General features: G+C 49.9%; 1 protein-coding gene across 2 annotated transcripts in view; it reads left to right on the top strand.

Annotated features, from left to right (window-relative positions):
• dnai4 (dynein axonemal intermediate chain 4) overlaps window positions 1-15,218 on the top strand; it is a 62,645-nt gene extending 47,427 nt beyond the window's left edge. For both annotated transcript variants that reach the window (XM_046300233.1, XM_046300232.1), the window contains exons 15-17: window positions 12,925-13,151; window positions 13,380-13,533; window positions 14,512-15,218. In XM_046300233.1, the coding sequence (XP_046156189.1) occupies window positions 12,925-13,151; window positions 13,380-13,533; window positions 14,512-14,562 (432 nt within the window). In that variant the 3' untranslated portion in view covers window positions 14,563-15,218. The remainder of the gene's footprint in view (window positions 1-12,924; window positions 13,152-13,379; window positions 13,534-14,511) is intronic.
• The last annotated feature ends 6,994 nt before the right edge of the window (window positions 15,219-22,212 follow it).

The following is a 22,212-nucleotide window of genomic DNA, read 5'->3' as shown; positions in this document are numbered from 1 at the left end:
TCTACCACCCTAACCCTAACCCTAGCTTCATGTCTGCATCCCTGTTCAACCCTAACACTAGCCTCTACCACCACCCTAACCCTAGCTTCATGTCTGCATCCCTGTTCAACCCTAACACTAGCCTCTACCACCACCCTAACCCTAACCCTAGCTTCATGTCTGCATCCCTGTTCAACCCTAACACTAGCCTCTACCACCACCCTAACCCTAGCTTCATGTCTGCATCCCTGTTCAACCCTAACACTAGCCTCTACCACCTAACCCTAACCCTAGCTTCATGTCTGCATCCCTGTTCAACCCTAACACTAGCCTCTACCACCACCCTAACCCTAGCTTCATGTCTGCATCCCTGTTCAACCCTAACACTAGCCTCTACCACCACCCTAACCCTAGCTTCATGTCTGCATCCCTGTTCAACCCTAACACTAGCCTCTACCACCACCCTAACCCTAACCCTAGCTTCATGTCTGCATCCCTGTTCAACCCTAACACTAGCCTCTACCACCACCCTAACCCTAGCTTCATGTCTGCATCCCTGTTCAACCCTAACACTAGCCTCTACCACCACCCTAACCCTAACCCTAGCTTCATGTCTGCATCCCTGTTCAACCCTAACACTAGCCTCTACCACCACCTAACCCTAACCCTAGCTTCATGTCTGCATCCCTGTTCAACCCTAACACTAGCCTCTACCACCACCCTAACCCTAGCTTCATGTCTGCATCCCTGTTCAACCCTAACACTAGCCTCTACCACCACCCTAACCCTAGCTTCATGTCTGCATCCCTGTTCAACCCTAACACTAGCCTCTACCACCACCCTAACCCTAGCTTCATGTCTGCATCCCTGTTCAACCCTAACACTAGCCTCTACCACCCTAACCCTAACCCTAGCTTCATGTCTGCATCCCTGTTCAACCCTAACACTAGCCTCTACCACCACCCTAACCCTAGCTTCATGTCTGCATCCCTGTTCAACCCTAACACTAGCCTCTACCACCACCTAACCCTAACCCTAGCTTCATGTCTGCATCCCTGTTCAACCCTAACACTAGCCTCTACCACCTAACCCTAACCCTAGCTTCATGTCTGCATCCCTGTTCAACCCTAACACTAGCCTCTACCACCCTAACCCTAACCCTAGCTTCATGTCTGCATCCCTGTTCAACCCTAACACTAGCCTCTACCACCACCCTAACCCTAGCTTCATGTCTGCATCCCTGTTCAACCCTAACACTAGCCTCTACCACCACCCTAACCCTAGCTTCATGTCTGCATCCCTGTTCAACCCTAACACTAGCCTCTACCACCACCTAACCCTAACCCTAGCTTCATGTCTGCATCCCTGTTCAACCCTAACACTAGCCTCTACCACCACCCTAACCCTAACCCTAGCTTCATGTCTGCATCCCTGTTCAACCCTAACACTAGCCTCTACCACCACCCTAACCCTAACCCTAGCTTCATGTCTGCATCCCTGTTCAACCCTAACACTAGCCTCTACCACCACCCTAACCCTAGCTTCATGTCTGCATCCCTGTTCAACCCTAACACTAGCCTCTACCACCCTAACCCTAACCCTAGCTTCATGTCTGCATCCCTGTTCAACCCTAACACTAGCCTCTACCACCACCCTAACCCTAGCTTCATGTCTGCATCCCTGTTCAACCCTAACACTAGCCTCTACCACCCTAACCCTAACCCTAGCTTCATGTCTGCATCCCTGTTCAACCCTAACACTAGCCTCTACCACCACCCTAACCCTAGCTTCATGTCTGCATCCCTGTTCAACCCTAACACTAGCCTCTACCACCACCCTAACCCTAGCTTCATGTCTGCATCCCTGTTCAACCCTAACACTAGCCTCTACCACCACCCTAACCCTAGCTTCATGTCTGCATCCCTGTTCAACCCTAACACTAGCCTCTACCACCACCCTAACCCTAACCCTAGCTTCATGTCTGCATCCCTGTTCAACCCTAACACTAGCCTCTACCACCACCCTAACCCTAGCTTCATGTCTGCATCCCTGTTCAACCCTAACACTAGCCTCTACCACCACCCTAACCCTAGCTTCATGTCTGCATCCCTGTTCAACCCTAACACTAGCCTCTACCACCTAACCCTAACCCTAGCTTCATGTCTGCATCCCTGTTCAACCCTAACACTAGCCTCTACCACCACCCTAACCCTAGCTTCATGTCTGCATCCCTGTTCAACCCTAACACTAGCCTCTACCACCACCCTAACCCTAGCTTCATGTCTGCATCCCTGTTCAACCCTAACACTAGCCTCTACCACCTAACCCTAACCCTAGCTTCATGTCTGCATCCCTGTTCAACCCTAACACTAGCCTCTACCACCACCCTAACCCTAGCTTCATGTCTGCATCCCTGTTCAACCCTAACACTAGCCTCTACCACCACCCTAACCCTAGCTTCATGTCTGCATCCCTGTTCAACCCTAACACTAGCCTCTACCACCACCCTAACCCTAACCCTAGCTTCATGTCTGCATCCCTGTTCAACCCTAACACTAGCCTCTACCACCTAACCCTAACCCTAGCTTCATGTCTGCATCCCTGTTCAACCCTAACACTAGCCTCTACCACCACCCTAACCCTAACCCTAGCTTCATGTCTGCATCCCTGTTCAACCCTAACACTAGCCTCTACCACCACCCTAACCCTAACCCTAGCTTCATGTCTGCATCCCTGTTCAACCCTAACACTAGCCTCTACCACCACCCTAACCCTAGCTTCATGTCTGCATCCCTGTTCAACCCTAACACTAGCCTCTACCACCACCCTAACCCTAACCCTAGCTTCATGTCTGCATCCCTGTTCAACCCTAACACTAGCCTCTACCACCACCCTAACCCTAACCCTAGCTTCATGTCTGCATCCCTGTTCAACCCTAACACTAGCCTCTACCACCACCCTAACCCTAACCCTAGCTTCATGTCTGCATCCCTGTTCAACCCTAACACTAGCCTCTACCACCACCCTAACCCTAACCCTAGCTTCATGTCTGCATCCCTGTTCAACCCTAACACTAGCCTCTACCACCCTAACCCTAACCCTAGCTTCATGTCTGCATCCCTGTTCAACCCTAACACTAGCCTCTACCACCCTAACCCTAACCCTAGCTTCATGTCTGCATCCCTGTTCAACCCTAACACTAGCCTCTACCACCACCCTAACCCTAGCTTCATGTCTGCATCCCTGTTCAACCCTAACACTAGCCTCTACCACCCTAACCCTAACCCTAGCTTCATGTCTGCATCCCTGTTCAACCCTAACACTAGCCTCTACCACCACCCTAACCCTAGCTTCATGTCTGCATCCCTGTTCAACCCTAACACTAGCCTCTACCACCCTAACCCTAACCCTAGCTTCATGTCTGCATCCCTGTTCAACCCTAACACTAGCCTCTACCACCACCCTAACCCTAGCTTCATGTCTGCATCCCTGTTCAACCCTAACACTAGCCTCTACCACCACCCTAACCCTAGCTTCATGTCTGCATCCCTGTTCAACCCTAACACTAGCCTCTACCACCACCCTAACCCTAACCCTAGCTTCATGTCTGCATCCCTGTTCAACCCTAACACTAGCCTCCACCACCCTAACCCTAGCTTCATGTCTGCATCCCTTTTCAACCCTAACCCTAGCCTCAATTCTGACCCTAACCCTAGCGTCATGTTCAACCCTAACCCTAACCCTAGCTTCATGTCTGCATCCCTGTTCAACCCTAACACTAGCCTCTACCACCACCCTAACCCTAGCTTCATGTCTGCATCCCTGTTCAACCCTAACACTAGCCTCTACCACCACCCTAACCCTAACCCTAGCTTCATGTCTGCATCCCTGTTCAACCCTAACACTAGCCTCTACCACCACCCTAACCCTAGCTTCATGTCTGCATCCCTGTTCAACCCTAACACTAGCCTCTACCACCACCCTAACCCTAGCTTCATGTCTGCATCCCTGTTCAACCCTAACACTAGCCTCTACCACCACCCTAACCCTAGCTTCATGTCTGCATCCCTGTTCAACCCTAACACTAGCCTCTACCACCACCCTAACCCTAACCCTAGCTTCATGTCTGCATCCCTGTTCAACCCTAACACTAGCCTCTACCACCCTAACCCTAACCCTAGCTTCATGTCTGCATCCCTGTTCAACCCTAACACTAGCCTCTACCACCACCCTAACCCTAGCTTCATGTCTGCATCCCTGTTCAACCCTAACACTAGCCTCTACCACCCTAACCCTAACCCTAGCTTCATGTCTGCATCCCTGTTCAACCCTAACACTAGCCTCTACCACCACCCTAACCCTAGCTTCATGTCTGCATCCCTGTTCAACCCTAACACTAGCCTCTACCACCACCCTAACCCTAACCCTAGCTTCATGTCTGCATCCCTGTTCAACCCTAACACTAGCCTCTACCACCACCCTAACCCTAGCTTCATGTCTGCATCCCTGTTCAACCCTAACACTAGCCTCTACCACCTAACCCTAACCCTAGCTTCATGTCTGCATCCCTGTTCAACCCTAACACTAGCCTCTACCACCACCCTAACCCTAGCTTCATGTCTGCATCCCTGTTCAACCCTAACACTAGCCTCTACCACCACCCTAACCCTAGCTTCATGTCTGCATCCCTGTTCAACCCTAACACTAGCCTCTACCACCACCCTAACCCTAACCCTAGCTTCATGTCTGCATCCCTGTTCAACCCTAACACTAGCCTCTACCACCACTAACCCTAACCCTAGCTTCATGTCTGCATCCCTGTTCAACCCTAACACTAGCCTCTACCACCACCTAACCCTAACCCTAGCTTCATGTCTGCATCCCTGTTCAACCCTAACACTAGCCTCTACCACCACCCTAACCCTAACCCTAGCTTCATGTCTGCATCCCTGTTCAACCCTAACACTAGCCTCTACCACCACCCTAACCCTAGCTTCATGTCTGCATCCCTGTTCAACCCTAACACTAGCCTCTACCACCACCCTAACCCTAGCTTCATGTCTGCATCCCTGTTCAACCCTAACACTAGCCTCTACCACCACCCTAACCCTAGCTTCATGTCTGCATCCCTGTTCAACCCTAACACTAGCCTCTACCACCCTAACCCTAACCCTAGCTTCATGTCTGCATCCCTGTTCAACCCTAACACTAGCCTCTACCACCACCCTAACCCTAGCTTCATGTCTGCATCCCTGTTCAACCCTAACACTAGCCTCTACCACCACCCTAACCCTAACCCTAGCTTCATGTCTGCATCCCTGTTCAACCCTAACACTAGCCTCTACCACCCTAACCCTAACCCTAGCTTCATGTCTGCATCCCTGTTCAACCCTAACACTAGCCTCTACCACCCTAACCCTAACCCTAGCTTCATGTCTGCATCCCTGTTCAACCCTAACACTAGCCTCTACCACCACCCTAACCCTAGCTTCATGTCTGCATCCCTGTTCAACCCTAACACTAGCCTCTACCACCACCCTAACCCTAGCTTCATGTCTGCATCCCTGTTCAACCCTAACACTAGCCTCTACCACCACCCTAACCCTAACCCTAGCTTCATGTCTGCATCCCTGTTCAACCCTAACACTAGCCTCTACCACCACCCTAACCCTAACCCTAGCTTCATGTCTGCATCCCTGTTCAACCCTAACACTAGCCTCTACCACCACCCTAACCCTAACCCTAGCTTCATGTCTGCATCCCTGTTCAACCCTAACACTAGCCTCTACCACCACCCTAACCCTAGCTTCATGTCTGCATCCCTGTTCAACCCTAACACTAGCCTCTACCACCCTAACCCTAACCCTAGCTTCATGTCTGCATCCCTGTTCAACCCTAACACTAGCCTCTACCACCACCCTAACCCTAGCTTCATGTCTGCATCCCTGTTCAACCCTAACACTAGCCTCTACCACCACCTAACCCTAACCCTAGCTTCATGTCTGCATCCCTGTTCAACCCTAACACTAGCCTCTACCACCACCCTAACCCTAGCTTCATGTCTGCATCCCTGTTCAACCCTAACACTAGCCTCTACCACCACCCTAACCCTAGCTTCATGTCTGCATCCCTGTTCAACCCTAACACTAGCCTCTACCACCACCCTAACCCTAGCTTCATGTCTGCATCCCTGTTCAACCCTAACACTAGCCTCTACCACCACCCTAACCCTAACCCTAGCTTCATGTCTGCATCCCTGTTCAACCCTAACACTAGCCTCTACCACCACCCTAACCCTAGCTTCATGTCTGCATCCCTGTTCAACCCTAACACTAGCCTCTACCACCACCCTAACCCTAGCTTCATGTCTGCATCCCTGTTCAACCCTAACACTAGCCTCTACCACCTAACCCTAACCCTAGCTTCATGTCTGCATCCCTGTTCAACCCTAACACTAGCCTCTACCACCACCCTAACCCTAGCTTCATGTCTGCATCCCTGTTCAACCCTAACACTAGCCTCTACCACCACCCTAACCCTAGCTTCATGTCTGCATCCCTGTTCAACCCTAACACTAGCCTCTACCACCACCTAACCCTAACCCTAGCTTCATGTCTGCATCCCTGTTCAACCCTAACACTAGCCTCTACCACCACCCTAACCCTAACCCTAGCTTCATGTCTGCATCCCTGTTCAACCCTAACACTAGCCTCTACCACCACCCTAACCCTAACCCTAGCTTCATGTCTGCATCCCTGTTCAACCCTAACACTAGCCTCTACCACCACCCTAACCCTAGCTTCATGTCTGCATCCCTGTTCAACCCTAACACTAGCCTCTACCACCCTAACCCTAACCCTAGCTTCATGTCTGCATCCCTGTTCAACCCTAACACTAGCCTCTACCACCACCCTAACCCTAACCCTAGCTTCATGTCTGCATCCCTGTTCAACCCTAACACACTATTCTGCCTCTACCATGTTAAACCCTAACCCTAACCCTAGCTTCATGTCTGCATCCCTGTTCAACCCTAACACTAGCCTCTACCACCACCCTAACCCTAACACTAGCCTCTACCACCACCCTAACCCTAGCTTCATGTCTGCATCCCTGTTCAACCCTAACACTAGCCTCTACCACCACCCTAACCCTAACCCTAGCTTCATGTCTGCATCCCTGTTCAACCCTAACACTAGCATCCCTGTTCTACCACCACCACCCTAACCCTAGCTTCATGTCTGCATCCCTGTTCAACCCTAACACTAGCCTCTACCACCACCCTAACCCTAGCTTCATGTCTGCATCCCTGTTCAACCCTAACACTAGCCTCTACCACCACCCTAACCCTAACCCTAGCTTCATGTCTGCATCCCTGTTCAACCCTAACACTAGCCTCTACCACCACCCTAACCCTAACCCTAGCTTCATGTCTGCATCCCTGTTCAACCCTAACACTAGCCTCTACCACCACCCTAACCCTAGCTTCATGTCTGCATCCCTGTTCAACCCTAACACTAGCCTCTACCACCACCCTAACCCTAGCTTCATGTCTGCATCCCTGTTCAACCCTAACACTAGCCTCTACCACCACCCTAACCCTAGCTTCATGTCTGCATCCCTGTTCAACCCTAACACTAGCCTCTACCACCTAACCCTAACCCTAGCTTCATGTCTGCATCCCTGTTCAACCCTAACACTAGCCTCTACCACCACCCTAACCCTAGCTTCATGTCTGCATCCCTGTTCAACCCTAACACTAGCCTCTACCACCACCCTAACCCTAGCTTCATGTCTGCATCCCTGTTCAACCCTAACACTAGCCTCTACCACCTAACCCTAACCCTAGCTTCATGTCTGCATCCCTGTTCAACCCTAACACTAGCCTCTACCACCACCCTAACCCTAGCTTCATGTCTGCATCCCTGTTCAACCCTAACACTAGCCTCTACCACCACCCTAACCCTAGCTTCATGTCTGCATCCCTGTTCAACCCTAACACTAGCCTCTACCACCACCCTAACCCTAGCTTCATGTCTGCATCCCTGTTCAACCCTAACACTAGCCTCTACCACCACCTAACCCTAACCCTAGCTTCATGTCTGCATCCCTGTTCAACCCTAACACTAGCCTCTACCACCACCCTAACCCTAGCTTCATGTCTGCATCCCTGTTCAACCCTAACACTAGCCTCTACCACCACCCTAACCCTAGCTTCATGTCTGCATCCCTGTTCAACCCTAACACTAGCCTCTACCACCACCCTAACCCTAGCTTCATGTCTGCATCCCTGTTCAACCCTAACACTAGCCTCTACCACCACCCTAACCCTAGCTTCATGTCTGCATCCCTGTTCAACCCTAACACTAGCCTCTACCACCACCCTAACCCTAACCCTAGCTTCATGTCTGCATCCCTGTTCAACCCTAACACTAGCCTCTACCACCACCTAACCCTAACCCTAGCTTCATGTCTGCATCCCTGTTCAACCCTAACACTAGCCTCTACCACCACCCTAACCCTAACCCTAGCTTCATGTCTGCATCCCTGTTCAACCCTAACACTAGCCTCTACCACCACCTAACCCTAACCCTAGCTTCATGTCTGCATCCCTGTTCAACCCTAACACTAGCCTCTACCACCTAACCCTAACCCTAGCTTCATGTCTGCATCCCTGTTCAACCCTAACACTAGCCTCTACCACCACCCTAACCCTAGCTTCATGTCTGCATCCCTGTTCAACCCTAACACTAGCCTCTACCACCACCCTAACTAACCCTAGCTTCATGTCTGCATCCCTGTTCAACCCTAACACTAGCCTCTACCACCCTAACCCTAACCCTAGCTTCATGTCTGCATCCCTGTTCAACCCTAACACTAGCCTCTACCACCTAACCCTAACCCTAGCTTCATGTCTGCATCCCTGTTCAACCCTAACACTAGCCTCTACCACCACCCTAACCCTAACCCTAGCTTCATGTCTGCATCCCTGTTCAACCCTAACACTAGCCTCTACCACCCTAACCCTAACCCTAGCTTCATGTCTGCATCCCTGTTCAACCCTAACACTAGCCTCTACCACCACCCTAACCCTAGCTTCATGTCTGCATCCCTGTTCAACCCTAACACTAGCCTCTACCACCACCCTAACCCTAGCTTCATGTCTGCATCCCTGTTCAACCCTAACACTAGCCTCTACCACCACCCTAACCCTAGCTTCATGTCTGCATCCCTGTTCAACCCTAACACTAGCCTCTACCACCACCCTAACCCTAGCTTCATGTCTGCATCCCTGTTCAACCCTAACACTAGCCTCTACCACCCTAACCCTAACCCTAGCTTCATGTCTGCATCCCTGTTCAACCCTAACACTAGCCTCTACCACCACCCTAACCCTAACCCTAGCTTCATGTCTGCATCCCTGTTCAACCCTAACACTAGCCTCTACCACCCTAACCCTAACCCTAGCTTCATGTCTGCATCCCTGTTCAACCCTAACACTAGCCTCTACCACCCTAACCCTAACCCTAGCTTCATGTCTGCATCCCTGTTCAACCCTAACACTAGCCTCTACCACCCTAACCCTAACCCTAGCTTCATGTCTGCATCCCTGTTCAACCCTAACACTAGCCTCTACCACCACCCTAACCCTAACCCTTCATGTCTGCATCCCTGTTCAACCCTAACACTAGCCTCTACCACCTAACCCTAACCCTAGCTTCATGTCTGCATCCCTGTTCAACCCTAACACTAGCCTCTACCACCACCCTAACCCTAGCTTCATGTCTGCATCCCTGTTCAACCCTAACACTAGCCTCTACCACCACCCTAACCCTAGCTTCATGTCTGCATCCCTGTTCAACCCTAACACTAGCCTCTACCACCACCCTAACCCTAGCTTCATGTCTGCATCCCTGTTCAACCCTAACACTAGCCTCTACCACCTAACCCTAACCCTAGCTTCATGTCTGCATCCCTGTTCAACCCTAACACTAGCCTCTACCACCACCTAACCCTAACCCTAGCTTCATGTCTGCATCCCTGTTCAACCCTAACACTAGCCTCTACCACCACCCTAACCCTAACCCTAGCTTCATGTCTGCATCCCTGTTCAACCCTAACACTAGCCTCTACCACCACCTAACCCTAACCCTAGCTTCATGTCTGCATCCCTGTTCAACCCTAACACTAGCCTCTACCACCCTAACCCTAACCCTAGCTTCATGTCTGCATCCCTGTTCAACCCTAACACTAGCCTCTACCACCTAACCCTAACCCTAGCTTCATGTCTGCATCCCTGTTCAACCCTAACACTAGCCTCTACCACCACCCTAACCCTAGCTTCATGTCTGCATCCCTGTTCAACCCTAACACTAGCCTCTACCACCACCCTAACCCTAGCTTCATGTCTGCATCCCTGTTCAACCCTAACACTAGCCTCTACCACCACCCTAACCCTAGCTTCATGTCTGCATCCCTGTTCAACCCTAACACTAGCCTCTACCACCACCCTAACCCTAGCTTCATGTCTGCATCCCTGTTCAACCCTAACACTAGCCTCTACCACCACCCTAACCCTAGCTTCATGTCTGCATCCCTGTTCAACCCTAACACTAGCCTCTACCACCTAACCCTAACCCTAGCTTCATGTCTGCATCCCTGTTCAACCCTAACACTAGCCTCTACCACCACCCTAACCCTAGCTTCATGTCTGCATCCCTGTTCAACCCTAACACTAGCCTCTACCACCACCCTAACCCTAGCTTCATGTCTGCATCCCTGTTCAACCCTAACACTAGCCTCTACCACCTAACCCTAACCTACCTAGCTTCATGTCTGCATCCCTGTTCAACCCTAACACTAGCCTCTACCACCTAACCCTAACCCTAGCTTCATGTCTGCATCCCTGTTCAACCCTAACACTAGCCTCTACCACCACCCTAACCCTAGCTTCATGTCTGCATCCCTGTTCAACCCTAACACTAGCCTCTACCACCCTAACCCTAACCCTAGCTTCATGTCTGCATCCCTGTTCAACCCTAACACTAGCCTCTACCACCACCCTAACCCTAGCTTCATGTCTGCATCCCTGTTCAACCCTAACACTAGCCTCTACCACCACCCTAACCCTAACCCTAGCTTCATGTCTGCATCCCTGTTCAACCCTAACACTAGCCTCTACCACCACCCTAACCCTAACCCTAGCTTCATGTCTGCATCCCTGTTCAACCCTAACACTAGCCTCTACCACCACCCTAACCCTAACCCTAGCTTCATGTCTGCATCCCTGTTCAACCCTAACACTAGCCTCTACCACCACCCTAACCCTAACCCTAGCTTCATGTCTGCATCCCTGTTCAACCCTAACACTAGCCTCTACCACCACCTAACCCTAACCCTAGCTTCATGTCTGCATCCCTGTTCAACCCTAACACTAGCCTCTACCACCCTAACCCTAACCCTAGCTTCATGTCTGCATCCCTGTTCAACCCTAACACTAGCCTCTACCACCACCCTAACCCTAACCCTAGCTTCATGTCTGCATCCCTGTTCAACCCTAACACTAGCCTCTACCACCACCCTAACCCTAACCCTAGCTTCATGTCTGCATCCCTGTTCAACCCTAACACTAGCCTCTTCCACCACCCTAACCCTAACACCTCCTAACCCTAACCCTAGCTTCATGTCTGCATCCCTGTTCAACCCTAACACTAGCCTCTACCACCACCCTAACCCTAACCCTAGCTTCATGTCTGCATCCCTGTTCAACCCTAACACTAGCCTCTACCACCACCCTAACCCTAACCCTAGCTTCATGTCTGCATCCCTGTTCAACCCTAACACTAGCCTCTACCACCACCCTAACCCTAGCTTCATGTCTGCATCCCTGTTCAACCCTAACACTAGCCTCTACCACCACCCTAACCCTAGCTTCATGTCTGCATCCCTGTTCAACCCTAACACTAGCCTCTACCACCACCCTAACCCTAGCTTCATGTCTGCATCCCTGTTCAACCCTAACACTAGCCTCTACCACCACCCTAACCCTAGCTTCATGTCTGCATCCCTGTTCAACCCTAACACTAGCCTCTACCACCACCCTAACCCTAGCTTCATGTCTGCATCCCTGTTCAACCCTAACACTAGCCTCTACCACCACCCTAACCCTAGCTTCATGTCTGCATCCCTGTTCAACCCTAACACTAGCCTCTACCACCACCCTAACCCTAACCCTAGCTTCATGTCTGCATCCCTGTTCAACCCTAACACTAGCCTCTACCACCACCCTAACCCTAACCCAGCTTCATGTCTGCATCCCTGTTCAACCCTAACACTAGCCTCTACCACCACCCTAACCCTAGCTAGCTTCATGTCTGCATCCCTGTTCAACCCTAACACTAGCCTCTACCACCCTAACCCTAACCCTAGCTTCATGTCTGCATCCCTGTTCAACCCTAACACTAGCCTCTACCACCACCCTAACCCTAGCTTCATGTCTGCATCCCTGTTCAACCCTAACACTAGCCTCTACCACCCACCCTAACCCTAGCTTCATGTCTGCATCCCTGTTCAACCCTAACACTAGCCTCTACCACCACCCTAACCCTAGCTTCATGTCTGCATCCCTGTTCAACCCTAACACTAGCCTCTACCACCACCCTAACCCTAACCCTAGCTTCATGTCTGCATCCCTGTTCAACCCTAACACTAGCCTCTACCACCACCCTAACCCTAGCTTCATGTCTGCATCCCTGTTCAACCCTAACACTAGCCTCTACCACCCTAACCCTAACCCTAGCTTCATGTCTGCATCCCTGTTCAACCCTAACACTAGCCTCTACCACCACCCTAACCCTAACCATAGCTTCATGTCCACATCCAGGTTCATCTCTAGCCTTAATTCTGACCCTAACCCTAACCCTAGCTCTAACCTCTCTTTGCTCTCAGGGCCCTCTGTACCGGATCACATGGTCTCCGTTCTGCTCAGATGTCTTCCTGAGCTGCTCCTCTGATTGGACGATCCAGCTGTGGCGGCAGGACCTGTTCACTCCCGTGCTGGGCTTCACCTCGACCCAGAGTGCCGTCTATGATGTCATGTGGTCCCCCAAGTGGGCCACCGTGTTTGGGGCCGTCAACGAGGGACGCGTGGAGATCTGGGACCTGGGAGCCAGCATGTGAGTAGTCTCTCTTTGTCTGTCTCTTACCTTTTCTATTACTCTCTCTCTTAATAAATTGATTTCACTGTCTCTTTCTCTCCCTTTCTATATATTGTAGTTTCTTCTCTTAATGCATTTCCAGAAATATGAAGCTACAATAATAAAGCTCAACTCTTTTTACTCTGAGTTTGGCCTGTGAATAAACAATAGACAGCATTTCCACCATGCCCTTGTCCCTCTCCCAAGCCTGGACCCCACCATAGTGAGCCTGGCCAGTCCCGGGGTGAAGCTGACCTCCCTGCTGTTTGCTACTGAGACAGACTGTATCCTAGTGGGGGACAGTGACGGGCAGGTCAGCGTCTACCAGCTCAAGAACCTCACCGTAGGAGAGGGAACACAGGTGAGGCAGGGGTTTCCAACAGGTTGATCTCATGCTACCAGTAGTGCGCAGCCCACCTATGAGTAGCTCGCCAAGCAATTATGAAAGTACATGCATTTTTTTAGTTTCTTCCTTGCAAACTGTCAAAACCATAAAGCTCACAGCTACTATCCAATCAAAGCCACACTAACATTATCCCACCCCTGTTTAGCCACTTGGTTTAAAAAGCCAAACGTAACACATCTGCCAATTAATTTCCAGCGATATTGCCCTCGTCTGTTTGCCTTTGACTCAAAGTGAATTCTTCGGCTGCTCTATCGTTCGCTACATACTTCAGTCTGAGACTGCCATCGTTGAAGTCTTTATGGTGACATCAAAACTAGGTGTTGTTCAAAACAAAGCCATCAATGATTGAATCATCTCTAACCAATCAGAGTATCAAAGCCAATGGCGAATTTTCAACACCCCTAATTTTACCAGGTATATTTACAGAAAACGCATCTCTTGCATACCAAGGAGCCAGGGATGAGTCTCAGTGTAGAAGAGAATGTGACCGTTTCAAAGCTTAATAAAAAGAGTGGTTTGCAACGTGTTTCGTTTTCTAAAACAAGCTCTCGTGCTAGAAAGGTTTGGAGACCCCTGGATTAGAGTGTGGTAGCTTTCCGGTTTGAATATAAGCCAACTGCCTTGCATAGAAAGGGTCTGTTGAATACACCTTCTGATCAGAATGCTTAATCGCTGTTCTTACAGTGACTCGTCTTTTTGCGGTATGCACTGTTCTGTTAGACATACTATATGTCACATCATAACCACTCAGTGCTTTGCCTTACATACAAACTGTTCTCTGTGTAAATTCAGTTTGATTATTACAGACCATTTAAAGACAATTTCAGCCCAGATATAGGCATAATTTCCTCAGTCTGTGGGTGGCTGGTTAACTGTTTTTATCTCCCTGAGCAAACAGACAGAGGGTAAAATATCTCATCTCTGTCCCCTTAGGTGGCTGCGTTAGAGGACATCATCGGCTCCACCCTGGCCAGTCAGCTGTGAGCGGGACAGACCCAGCCGTGGGTGGGGGGAACACACTGGGACTATGTATCCCCTAAAGCCTGCCTCATCCGCTATGTCATCAGCTGTCTGTCACCATAATGTTTGGTCCCCAGGGACTGCATCTTTGTCTGTTTTTATATTGAGAAAAATAACATTTTTCATGACCATAAATGTCTTGTCTCTGCTTGTCACTCACTGTCTCTCAAAGTTTAGATCAGTCTGATGTTTCTTTGTCTTGTTCTTATGTTCATCTGGCCCATTGCCCAGTTTCCCCAATTCCAGTCTTGAATAATAGCTGAAATATCTGGAATTGATTTCATCTATTTCAAAGGAGGTTCTCCCTGATTCTATGTAGCTGCTGATCTTGTTGACCCAGTCATAAAGAAATGTGTCTTTGAGCTTGTTTTTTAATGAAGAGCAATGGAGTCTCTGACACACAAACAAAACGCATTCCAATGATACTTTTTGCAGAAAGCTGAAATGCCATGCATCTCTTTTTCATCTTCCCAAACCTGCATCTTTGGCTGTCCTGCCCACATCGCCACAGCAACGTCCCTGTTTTGTATGATAGTCATTGTGTGTGTGTACTGTATGGAGAGCACTGTGTTTTTGAGCATGCTGTTACTCTGCAGTGCTGTGTGTGTGTGTGTGTGTGTATGAGTTCATGTGTATTAAGAGGTAGCCTGTCTAAAGAGCTTCTGTGGCATCGAGATCCAGACACACACCACTCAGCCTCCCATAACTCTGCTAATGCCTGTCATTATGTAGTCAAGGGCTTTGCCTGACATTTGAAGTTGGTGTTAACCGTCCTCGCTATGTGGAGCAAATGGGCAGAAAAACATAAAAACCAGGTAAAGTGGACATCTGACAGGAGTCACATGATAGTAGTATACAGATCATATATACCATTATGACTGCTATCTCTGAGTCTATCTGTTCTCTAGATCTCTACCCTTGTATCCCAATTAGGGGTCTTCATCAAATCAGAATACCGGTACTTTTATTCTATTTCATCGTTATTTAAATTACACAGGAAGTCCCATTGAGGTGAGAAGACCTGTTTCCCAAGGGAGACCTGGAAAAAGTGACTCAGGCAGGTTGTCTCCAAACTTTGTCCTGAAGAACCACCGGGTCTCTAGGGGTTTGTCCGGTAGGTCAGGATGTAATCAATTAACAAAGCACCTCATTGATTAGCCTGATTGAGTAATTGGTGGATTCTTCTGAGAGTGAGAGGAACTAGAATTAGCCTAATTAGATCTTGTGAAAGTGTGTAGCCATATCCTTTCATCAATACAATATAATGAGCATGTTTTCTGTCAGAAAATGAGGAAACTACCCATGAGGAAACATGTCATGCCATGGTGTCATTTCACATCAGAAAGAACACTAAAATGAGAATGATGCATAGTTACTTTACAAATTACCTTGACTAATCCGTACCACCCCACATTGACTCAGTACTGGTACCCCCTGTATAAAGCCTCTTAATTGTTATTTTATTGTTGAACTTTTTATTTAAATGTTTACTTTATTTTATTTAGTAAATATTTTCCTCTATTTTCTTAAAAGTGCATTGTTGGTTAAGGGCTTGTAAGTAAGTATTTCACTGTGCTTCTGTTGTATTCGGCGCATGTGACAAATAAAATCAGATGATGATTTGTATTATAATTAGATCCAGCTGTGGCGGAAGGACCTGTTCACTCCCGTGCTGGGCTTCACCTCCAACCAGAGGTGGAAAAAAGAGAGAGAAAGAGAGAGAGAGATGGGGTAGATGAGATGGGGAGGGCTATAGGAGAGAGAGAGAGAGAGACATGGGGTAGATGAGGGGACGGAATGGGTGGTGGTATAGGGGAGAGAGAGAGAGAGATGGGGTGGATGAGGGGACGGAATGGGGTGTGGTATAGGGGAGAGAGAGAGATGGGGTAGATGAGATGGGGAGGGGTATAGGGGGAGAGAGAGAGAGATGGGGTAGATGAGGGGACGGAATGGGGGTGGTATAGGGGAGGGAGAGAGAGAGATGGGGTAGATGAGGGGACGGAATGGGGGTGGTATAGGGGAGAGAGAGTGAGAGAGATGGGGTAGATGAGGGGACGGAATGGGGTGTGGTATAGGGGAGAGAGAGAGAGAGAGATGGGGTGGATGAGGGGACGGAATGGGGGAGGGAGGGAGAGATGGGGTAGATGAGGGGACGGAATGGGGGTGGTATAGGGGAGAGAGAGAGAGATGGGGTAGATGAGGGGACGGAATGGGGGTGGTATAGGGGAGGGAGGGAGAGATGGGGTAGATGAGGGGACGGAATGGGGGTGGTATAGGGGAGAGAGAGAGAGAGATGGGGTAGATGAGGGGACGGAATGGGGTGTGGTATAGGGGAGAGAGAGAGAGAGATGGGGTGGATGAGGGGACGGAATGGGGGTGGTATAGGGGAGAGAGAGAGAGAGAGATGGGGTAGATGAGGGGACGGAATGGGGGTGGTATAGGGGAGAGAGAGAGAGATGGGGTGGATGAGGGGACGGAATGGGGGTGGTATAGGGGAGGGAGGGAGAGATGGGGTAGATGAGGGGACGGAATGGGGGGTGGTATAGGGGGAGAGAGAGAGAGATGGGGTAGATGAGGGGACGGAATGGGGGTGGTATAGGGGAGAGAGAGAGAGAGATGGGGTAGATGAGGGGACGGAATGGGGGTGGTATAGGGGAGGGAGAGAGAGAGATGGGGTAGATGAGGGGACGGAATGGGGTGTGGTATAGGGGAGAGAGAGAGATGGGGTAGATGAGGGGACGGAATGGGGGTGGCATAGGGGAGGGAGAGAGAGAGATGGGGTCGATGAGGGGACGGAATGGGGGGTGGTATAGGGAGAGAGAGAGAGAGAGAGAGAGAGAGATGGGGTAGATGAGGGGACGGAATGGGGGTGGTATAGAGAGAGAGAGAGAGAGAGAGATGGGGTAGATGAGGGGACGGAATGGGTGGTGGTATAGAGAGAGAGAGAGAGAGAGAGAGAGAGAGAGAGAGAGAGAGAGATGGGGTAGATGATGGGACAGAATGGGGGTGGTTTAGAGAGAGAGAGAGAGAGAGAGAGAGATGGGGTAGATGAGGGGACGGAATGGGGGTGGTATAGGGAGAGAGAGATGGGGTAGATGAGGGGACGGAATGGGGGTGGTATAGGGGAGAGAGAGATGGGGTAGATGAGGGGACGGAATGGGGGGAGAGAGAGAGAGAGATGGGGTAGATGATGGGACGGAATGGGGGTGGTATAGGAGAGAGAGAGAGAGAGAGAGAGAGATGGGGTAGATGAGGAGACGGAATGGGGGGTGGTATAGGAGAGAGAGAGAGTTGGGGTAGATGAGGGGACGGAATGGGAGGTGGTATAGGGGAGAGAGAGATGGGGTAGATGAAGGGACGGAATGGCGGGTGGTATAGAGAGAGAGAGAGAGAGAGAGATGGGGTAGATGGGGAATGGGGTGTGGATAGGGGAGGGAGGACGGAATGGGGGGTGGTATAGGAGAGAGAGAGATGGGGTAGATGAGAGGATTGAATGGGGTGTGGTATAGGGGAGGGAGGGAGAGATGGGGTAGATGAGGGGACGGAATGGGGGGTGGTATAGGAGAGAGAGAGAGTGATGGGGTAGATGAGGGGACGGAATGGGGGTGGCATAGGGGAGGGAGAGAGAGAGAGATGGGGTAGATGAGGGGACGGAATGGGGGTGGTATAGGGGAGAGAGAGAGATGGGGTAGATGAGGGGACGGAATAGGGGTGGCATAGGGAGGGAGAGAGAGATGGGGTAGATGAGGGGACGGAATGGGGGGTGGTATAGGGGAGAGAGAGAGAGAGAGATGGGGTAGATGATGAGGGGACGGAATGGGTGGTGGTATAGGGGAGAGAGAGAGAGAGAGATGGGGTAGATGAGGGGACGGAATGGGGGGGTGGTATAGGAGAGAGAGAGAGAGAGACTACCAGAACCCACTGGATTCTCCAATTACATTGAATGAGTTACAGGACAAAATAAAAACCCTTCAACCCAAAAAGGCCTGTGGTGTCGATGGTATCCTCAATGAAATGATCAAATATACAGACAACAAATTCCAATTGGCTATACTAAAACTCTTTAACATCATACTTAGCTCTGGCATCTTCCCCAATATTTGGAACCAATCCACAAAAGTGGAGACAAATTTGACCCCAATAACTACCGTGGAATGTGTGTCAACAGTAACCTTGGGAAAATCCTCTGCATTATTATTAACAGCAGACTCGTACATTTCCTCAATGAAAACAATGTACTGAGCAAATGTCAAATTGGCTTTTTACCAAATTACCGTACAACAGACCATGTATTCACCCTGCACACCCTAATTGACAACCAAACAAACCAAAACAAAGGCAAAGTCTTCTCATGCTTTGTTGATTTCAAAAAAGCATTCGACTCAATCTGGCATGAGGGTCTGCTATACAAACTGATGGAAAGTGGTGTTGGGGGTAAAACATACGACATTATAAAATCCATGTACACAAACAACAAGTGTGCGGTTAAAATTGGCAAAAAACACACACATTTCTTCACACAGGGTCGTGGGGTTAGACAGGGATGCAGCTTAAGCCCCACCCTCTTCAACATATATATCAACGAATTGGCGCGGGCACTAGAAAAGTCTGCAGCACCCGGCCTCCCCCTGCTAGAATCCGAAGTCAAATGTCTGCTGTTTGCTGATGATCTGGTGCTTCTGTCACTAACCAAGGAGGGCCTACAGCAGCACCTAGATCTTATGCACAGATTCTGTCAGACCTGGGCCCTGACAGTAAATCTCAGTAAGACCAAAATAATGGTGTTCCAAAAAAGGTCCAGTCACCAGGACCACAAATACAAATTCAATCTAGACACTGTTGCCCTAGAGCACACAAAAAACTATACATACCTTGGCCTAAACATCAGCGCCACAGGTAACTTCCACAAAGCTGTGAACGATCTGAGAGACAAGGCAAGAAGGGCCTTTGAACAAAGACTGTCTGTTCCTTGGTAGAAATGAATGAACGTATCGTCAGACTGGCTAGAATGCTTATCTACACAGGGAGAAGAGAGACCTTGGGCTGGTAGTAAATGATCTAAACCAGTGGTGGACGATGTGGGAAGGCTTGTGAACTATACTGCCATTGTATTGGAGTGGAGGAGGGACAGTTTAAAACATTTTTAGTTTATAACCTGTTGTAAATTGTACCATGTTCAGTACTCTCGAGAATAAACGCTATTGATTGATTTTGGGACTGGTCGCTGTCCATTTTATGCAACTAAGTATCTTACAAATTCTTAGGAATGGGCAGAGTGATTCATTGAATTGGTTAAAAACATATAGGAATTAAATTCCTCTAACAGGAACACAACAAACAGAATAAGAGAAAGAAAGAAAGAAAGTAGACCAGAGAAACAGTCTGTGGTGGTCTTTGCAAGCGATTACCCCAGTTGGGACGAACCCAGATACACACACAGCAACCACCAGAGAGCCAACCAGCCAGCAGTGATGAGTGCGTTGCCAGTACTGCTGCCCCTGCTGATGTGTGTGGTGGTAGGGCTGAGCCAGGTGATGTGTGTGGTGGTAGGGCTGAGCCAGGTGATGTGTGTGGTGGTAGGGCTGAGCCAGGTGATGTGTGTGGTGGTAGGGCTGAGCCAGGTGATGTGTGTGGTGGTAGGGCTGAGCCAGGTGATGTGTGTGGTGGTAGGGCTGAGCCAGGTGATGTGTGTGGTGGTAGGGCTGAGCCAGGTGATGTGTGTGGTGGTAGGGCTGAGCCAGGTGATGTGTGTGGTGGTAGGGCTGAGCCAGGTGATGTGTGTGGTGGTAGGGCTGAGCCAGGTGATCTGTGTGGTGGTAGGGCTGAGCCAGGTGATGTGTGTGGTGGTAGGGCTAAGCCAGGTGATGTGTGTGGTGGTAGGGCTGAGCCAGGTGATGTGTGTGGTGGTAGGGCTGAGCCAGGTGAGGGTGGCGGTGAAGGCAGTGAAGCTGTGTGGCAGAGTTCCTCAGGGCCATCGTCTACACCTGTGGAGGCTCCCGCTTGAGACAGCTCCTCAACGAGCCAGACAGCTGGAGGGTGAGTTGAGAATCTCTACCTTCTACGTTAAACCCTCTCTGTTACCCCCAATCTCCATATCCTCCTACTTAAACTTCTTTACACTTATTGAATGTATTCTATCTTCCATTCAACTCAGATTCACGCCCCTGACATTTTACGTAGGGAGTTATTCCACTTGATTAACAAAATTACATAAATTGTCCAGACAATGTATTTGAATCAGTGACGTCTGTCTGCAACAATGTATAGTGATGCTGATCCAGTGTGTGTGCATACAGGCAGGAAGGAAGGCAGGTGGGCAGTCAGAAAGGCAGGAAGGAAGGCAGGTGGGCAGTCAGAAAGGCAGGAAGGAAGGCAGGTGGGCAGTCAGAAAGGCAGGAAGGAAGGCAGGTGGGCAGTCAGAAAGGCAGGAAGGAAGGCAGGTGGGCAGTCAGAAAGGCAGGAAGGAAGGCAGGTGGGCAGTCAGAAAGGCAGGAAGGAAGGCAGGTGGGCAGTCAGAAAGGCAGGAAGGAAGGCAGGTGGGCAGTCAGGAAGGAAGGCAGGTGGGCAAGGCAGGAAGGAAGGCAGGTGGGCAGTCAGAAAGGCAGGAAGGAAGGCAGGTGGGCAGTCAGAAAGGCAGGAAGGAAGGAAGTCAGAAGGCAGGAAGGAAGGCAGGTGGGCAGTCAGAAAGGCAGGAAGGAAGGCAGGTGGGCAGTCAGAAAGGCAGGAAGGAAGGCAGGTGGGCAGTCAGAAAGGCAGGAAGGAAGGCAGGTGGGCAGTCAGAAAGGCAGGAAGGCAGGCAGGCATGCAGTGTCAGACAGGCAGTTTCTCCTCTGACTGGGTTATGGAGGTCTGTTATGCAGTCCTGTTCTCTGGAACATTATAGCCCAGCAGAACCCACCTCTTATAATCGGATTATGATGCTGATGATATCAGGGCCAGCCTGTTCCCAGTGGGCAGACCACGGCAGGCAGTTAGCATATTAACCATTCTCATTAGAACCAATTAGAGGATATACCAGGCGGTGTCAGAGGAAGGCCCTAAAAATTGTCAAAGACTCCAGCCACCCTAGTAATTGACTGTTCTCTCTGTTACCACAAGGCAAGCGGTACCGGAGCGCCAAGTCTAGGTCCAAGAGGCTTCTAAACAGCTTCTACCAAGCCATAAGACTACTGAACATCTAGTCAAATGGCCCCCAGACTCCCAGCGGTCAAAGCAGTTGAAATAATGTCATTACAAACAGTTTTGACCAATGGGCTCGCTCTCTTACTTTGGAAACCTGTCCTGCTGCTTTATTCCTAGAGACATAAATAGATAAACACAAGTAGAAGGCTCAAGAAAAACAGAATGTGAGGTATCATATCATTAATACTTGCACAGAACAATCCAAAATAGATGTTATGAAATCAGAGCTTTTAGATAGAGCTTTTAAATATATATTTTTAGATAGAGCTTTTAGATAGAGCTTTTTATATAGTTGTAACTTGCGGTTATCATAGGTTTAGCATTTGGTGCATATTATTAGCGTTTGAGATAAACTTGAACTTGTGTTTATGTGTGTGGATGACATTGAGCAGGGAGGGAGCTCTATTTCCTGGAGATGTTTTTCATGGAGAC

The sequence above is a fragment of the Oncorhynchus gorbuscha genome, linkage group LG15, assembly GCF_021184085.1.
Source record: "Oncorhynchus gorbuscha isolate QuinsamMale2020 ecotype Even-year linkage group LG15, OgorEven_v1.0, whole genome shotgun sequence".
Taxonomy (NCBI): Eukaryota; Metazoa; Chordata; class Actinopteri; order Salmoniformes; family Salmonidae; genus Oncorhynchus; species Oncorhynchus gorbuscha.
This window is presented reverse-complemented; position numbering and strand designations above follow the sequence as displayed.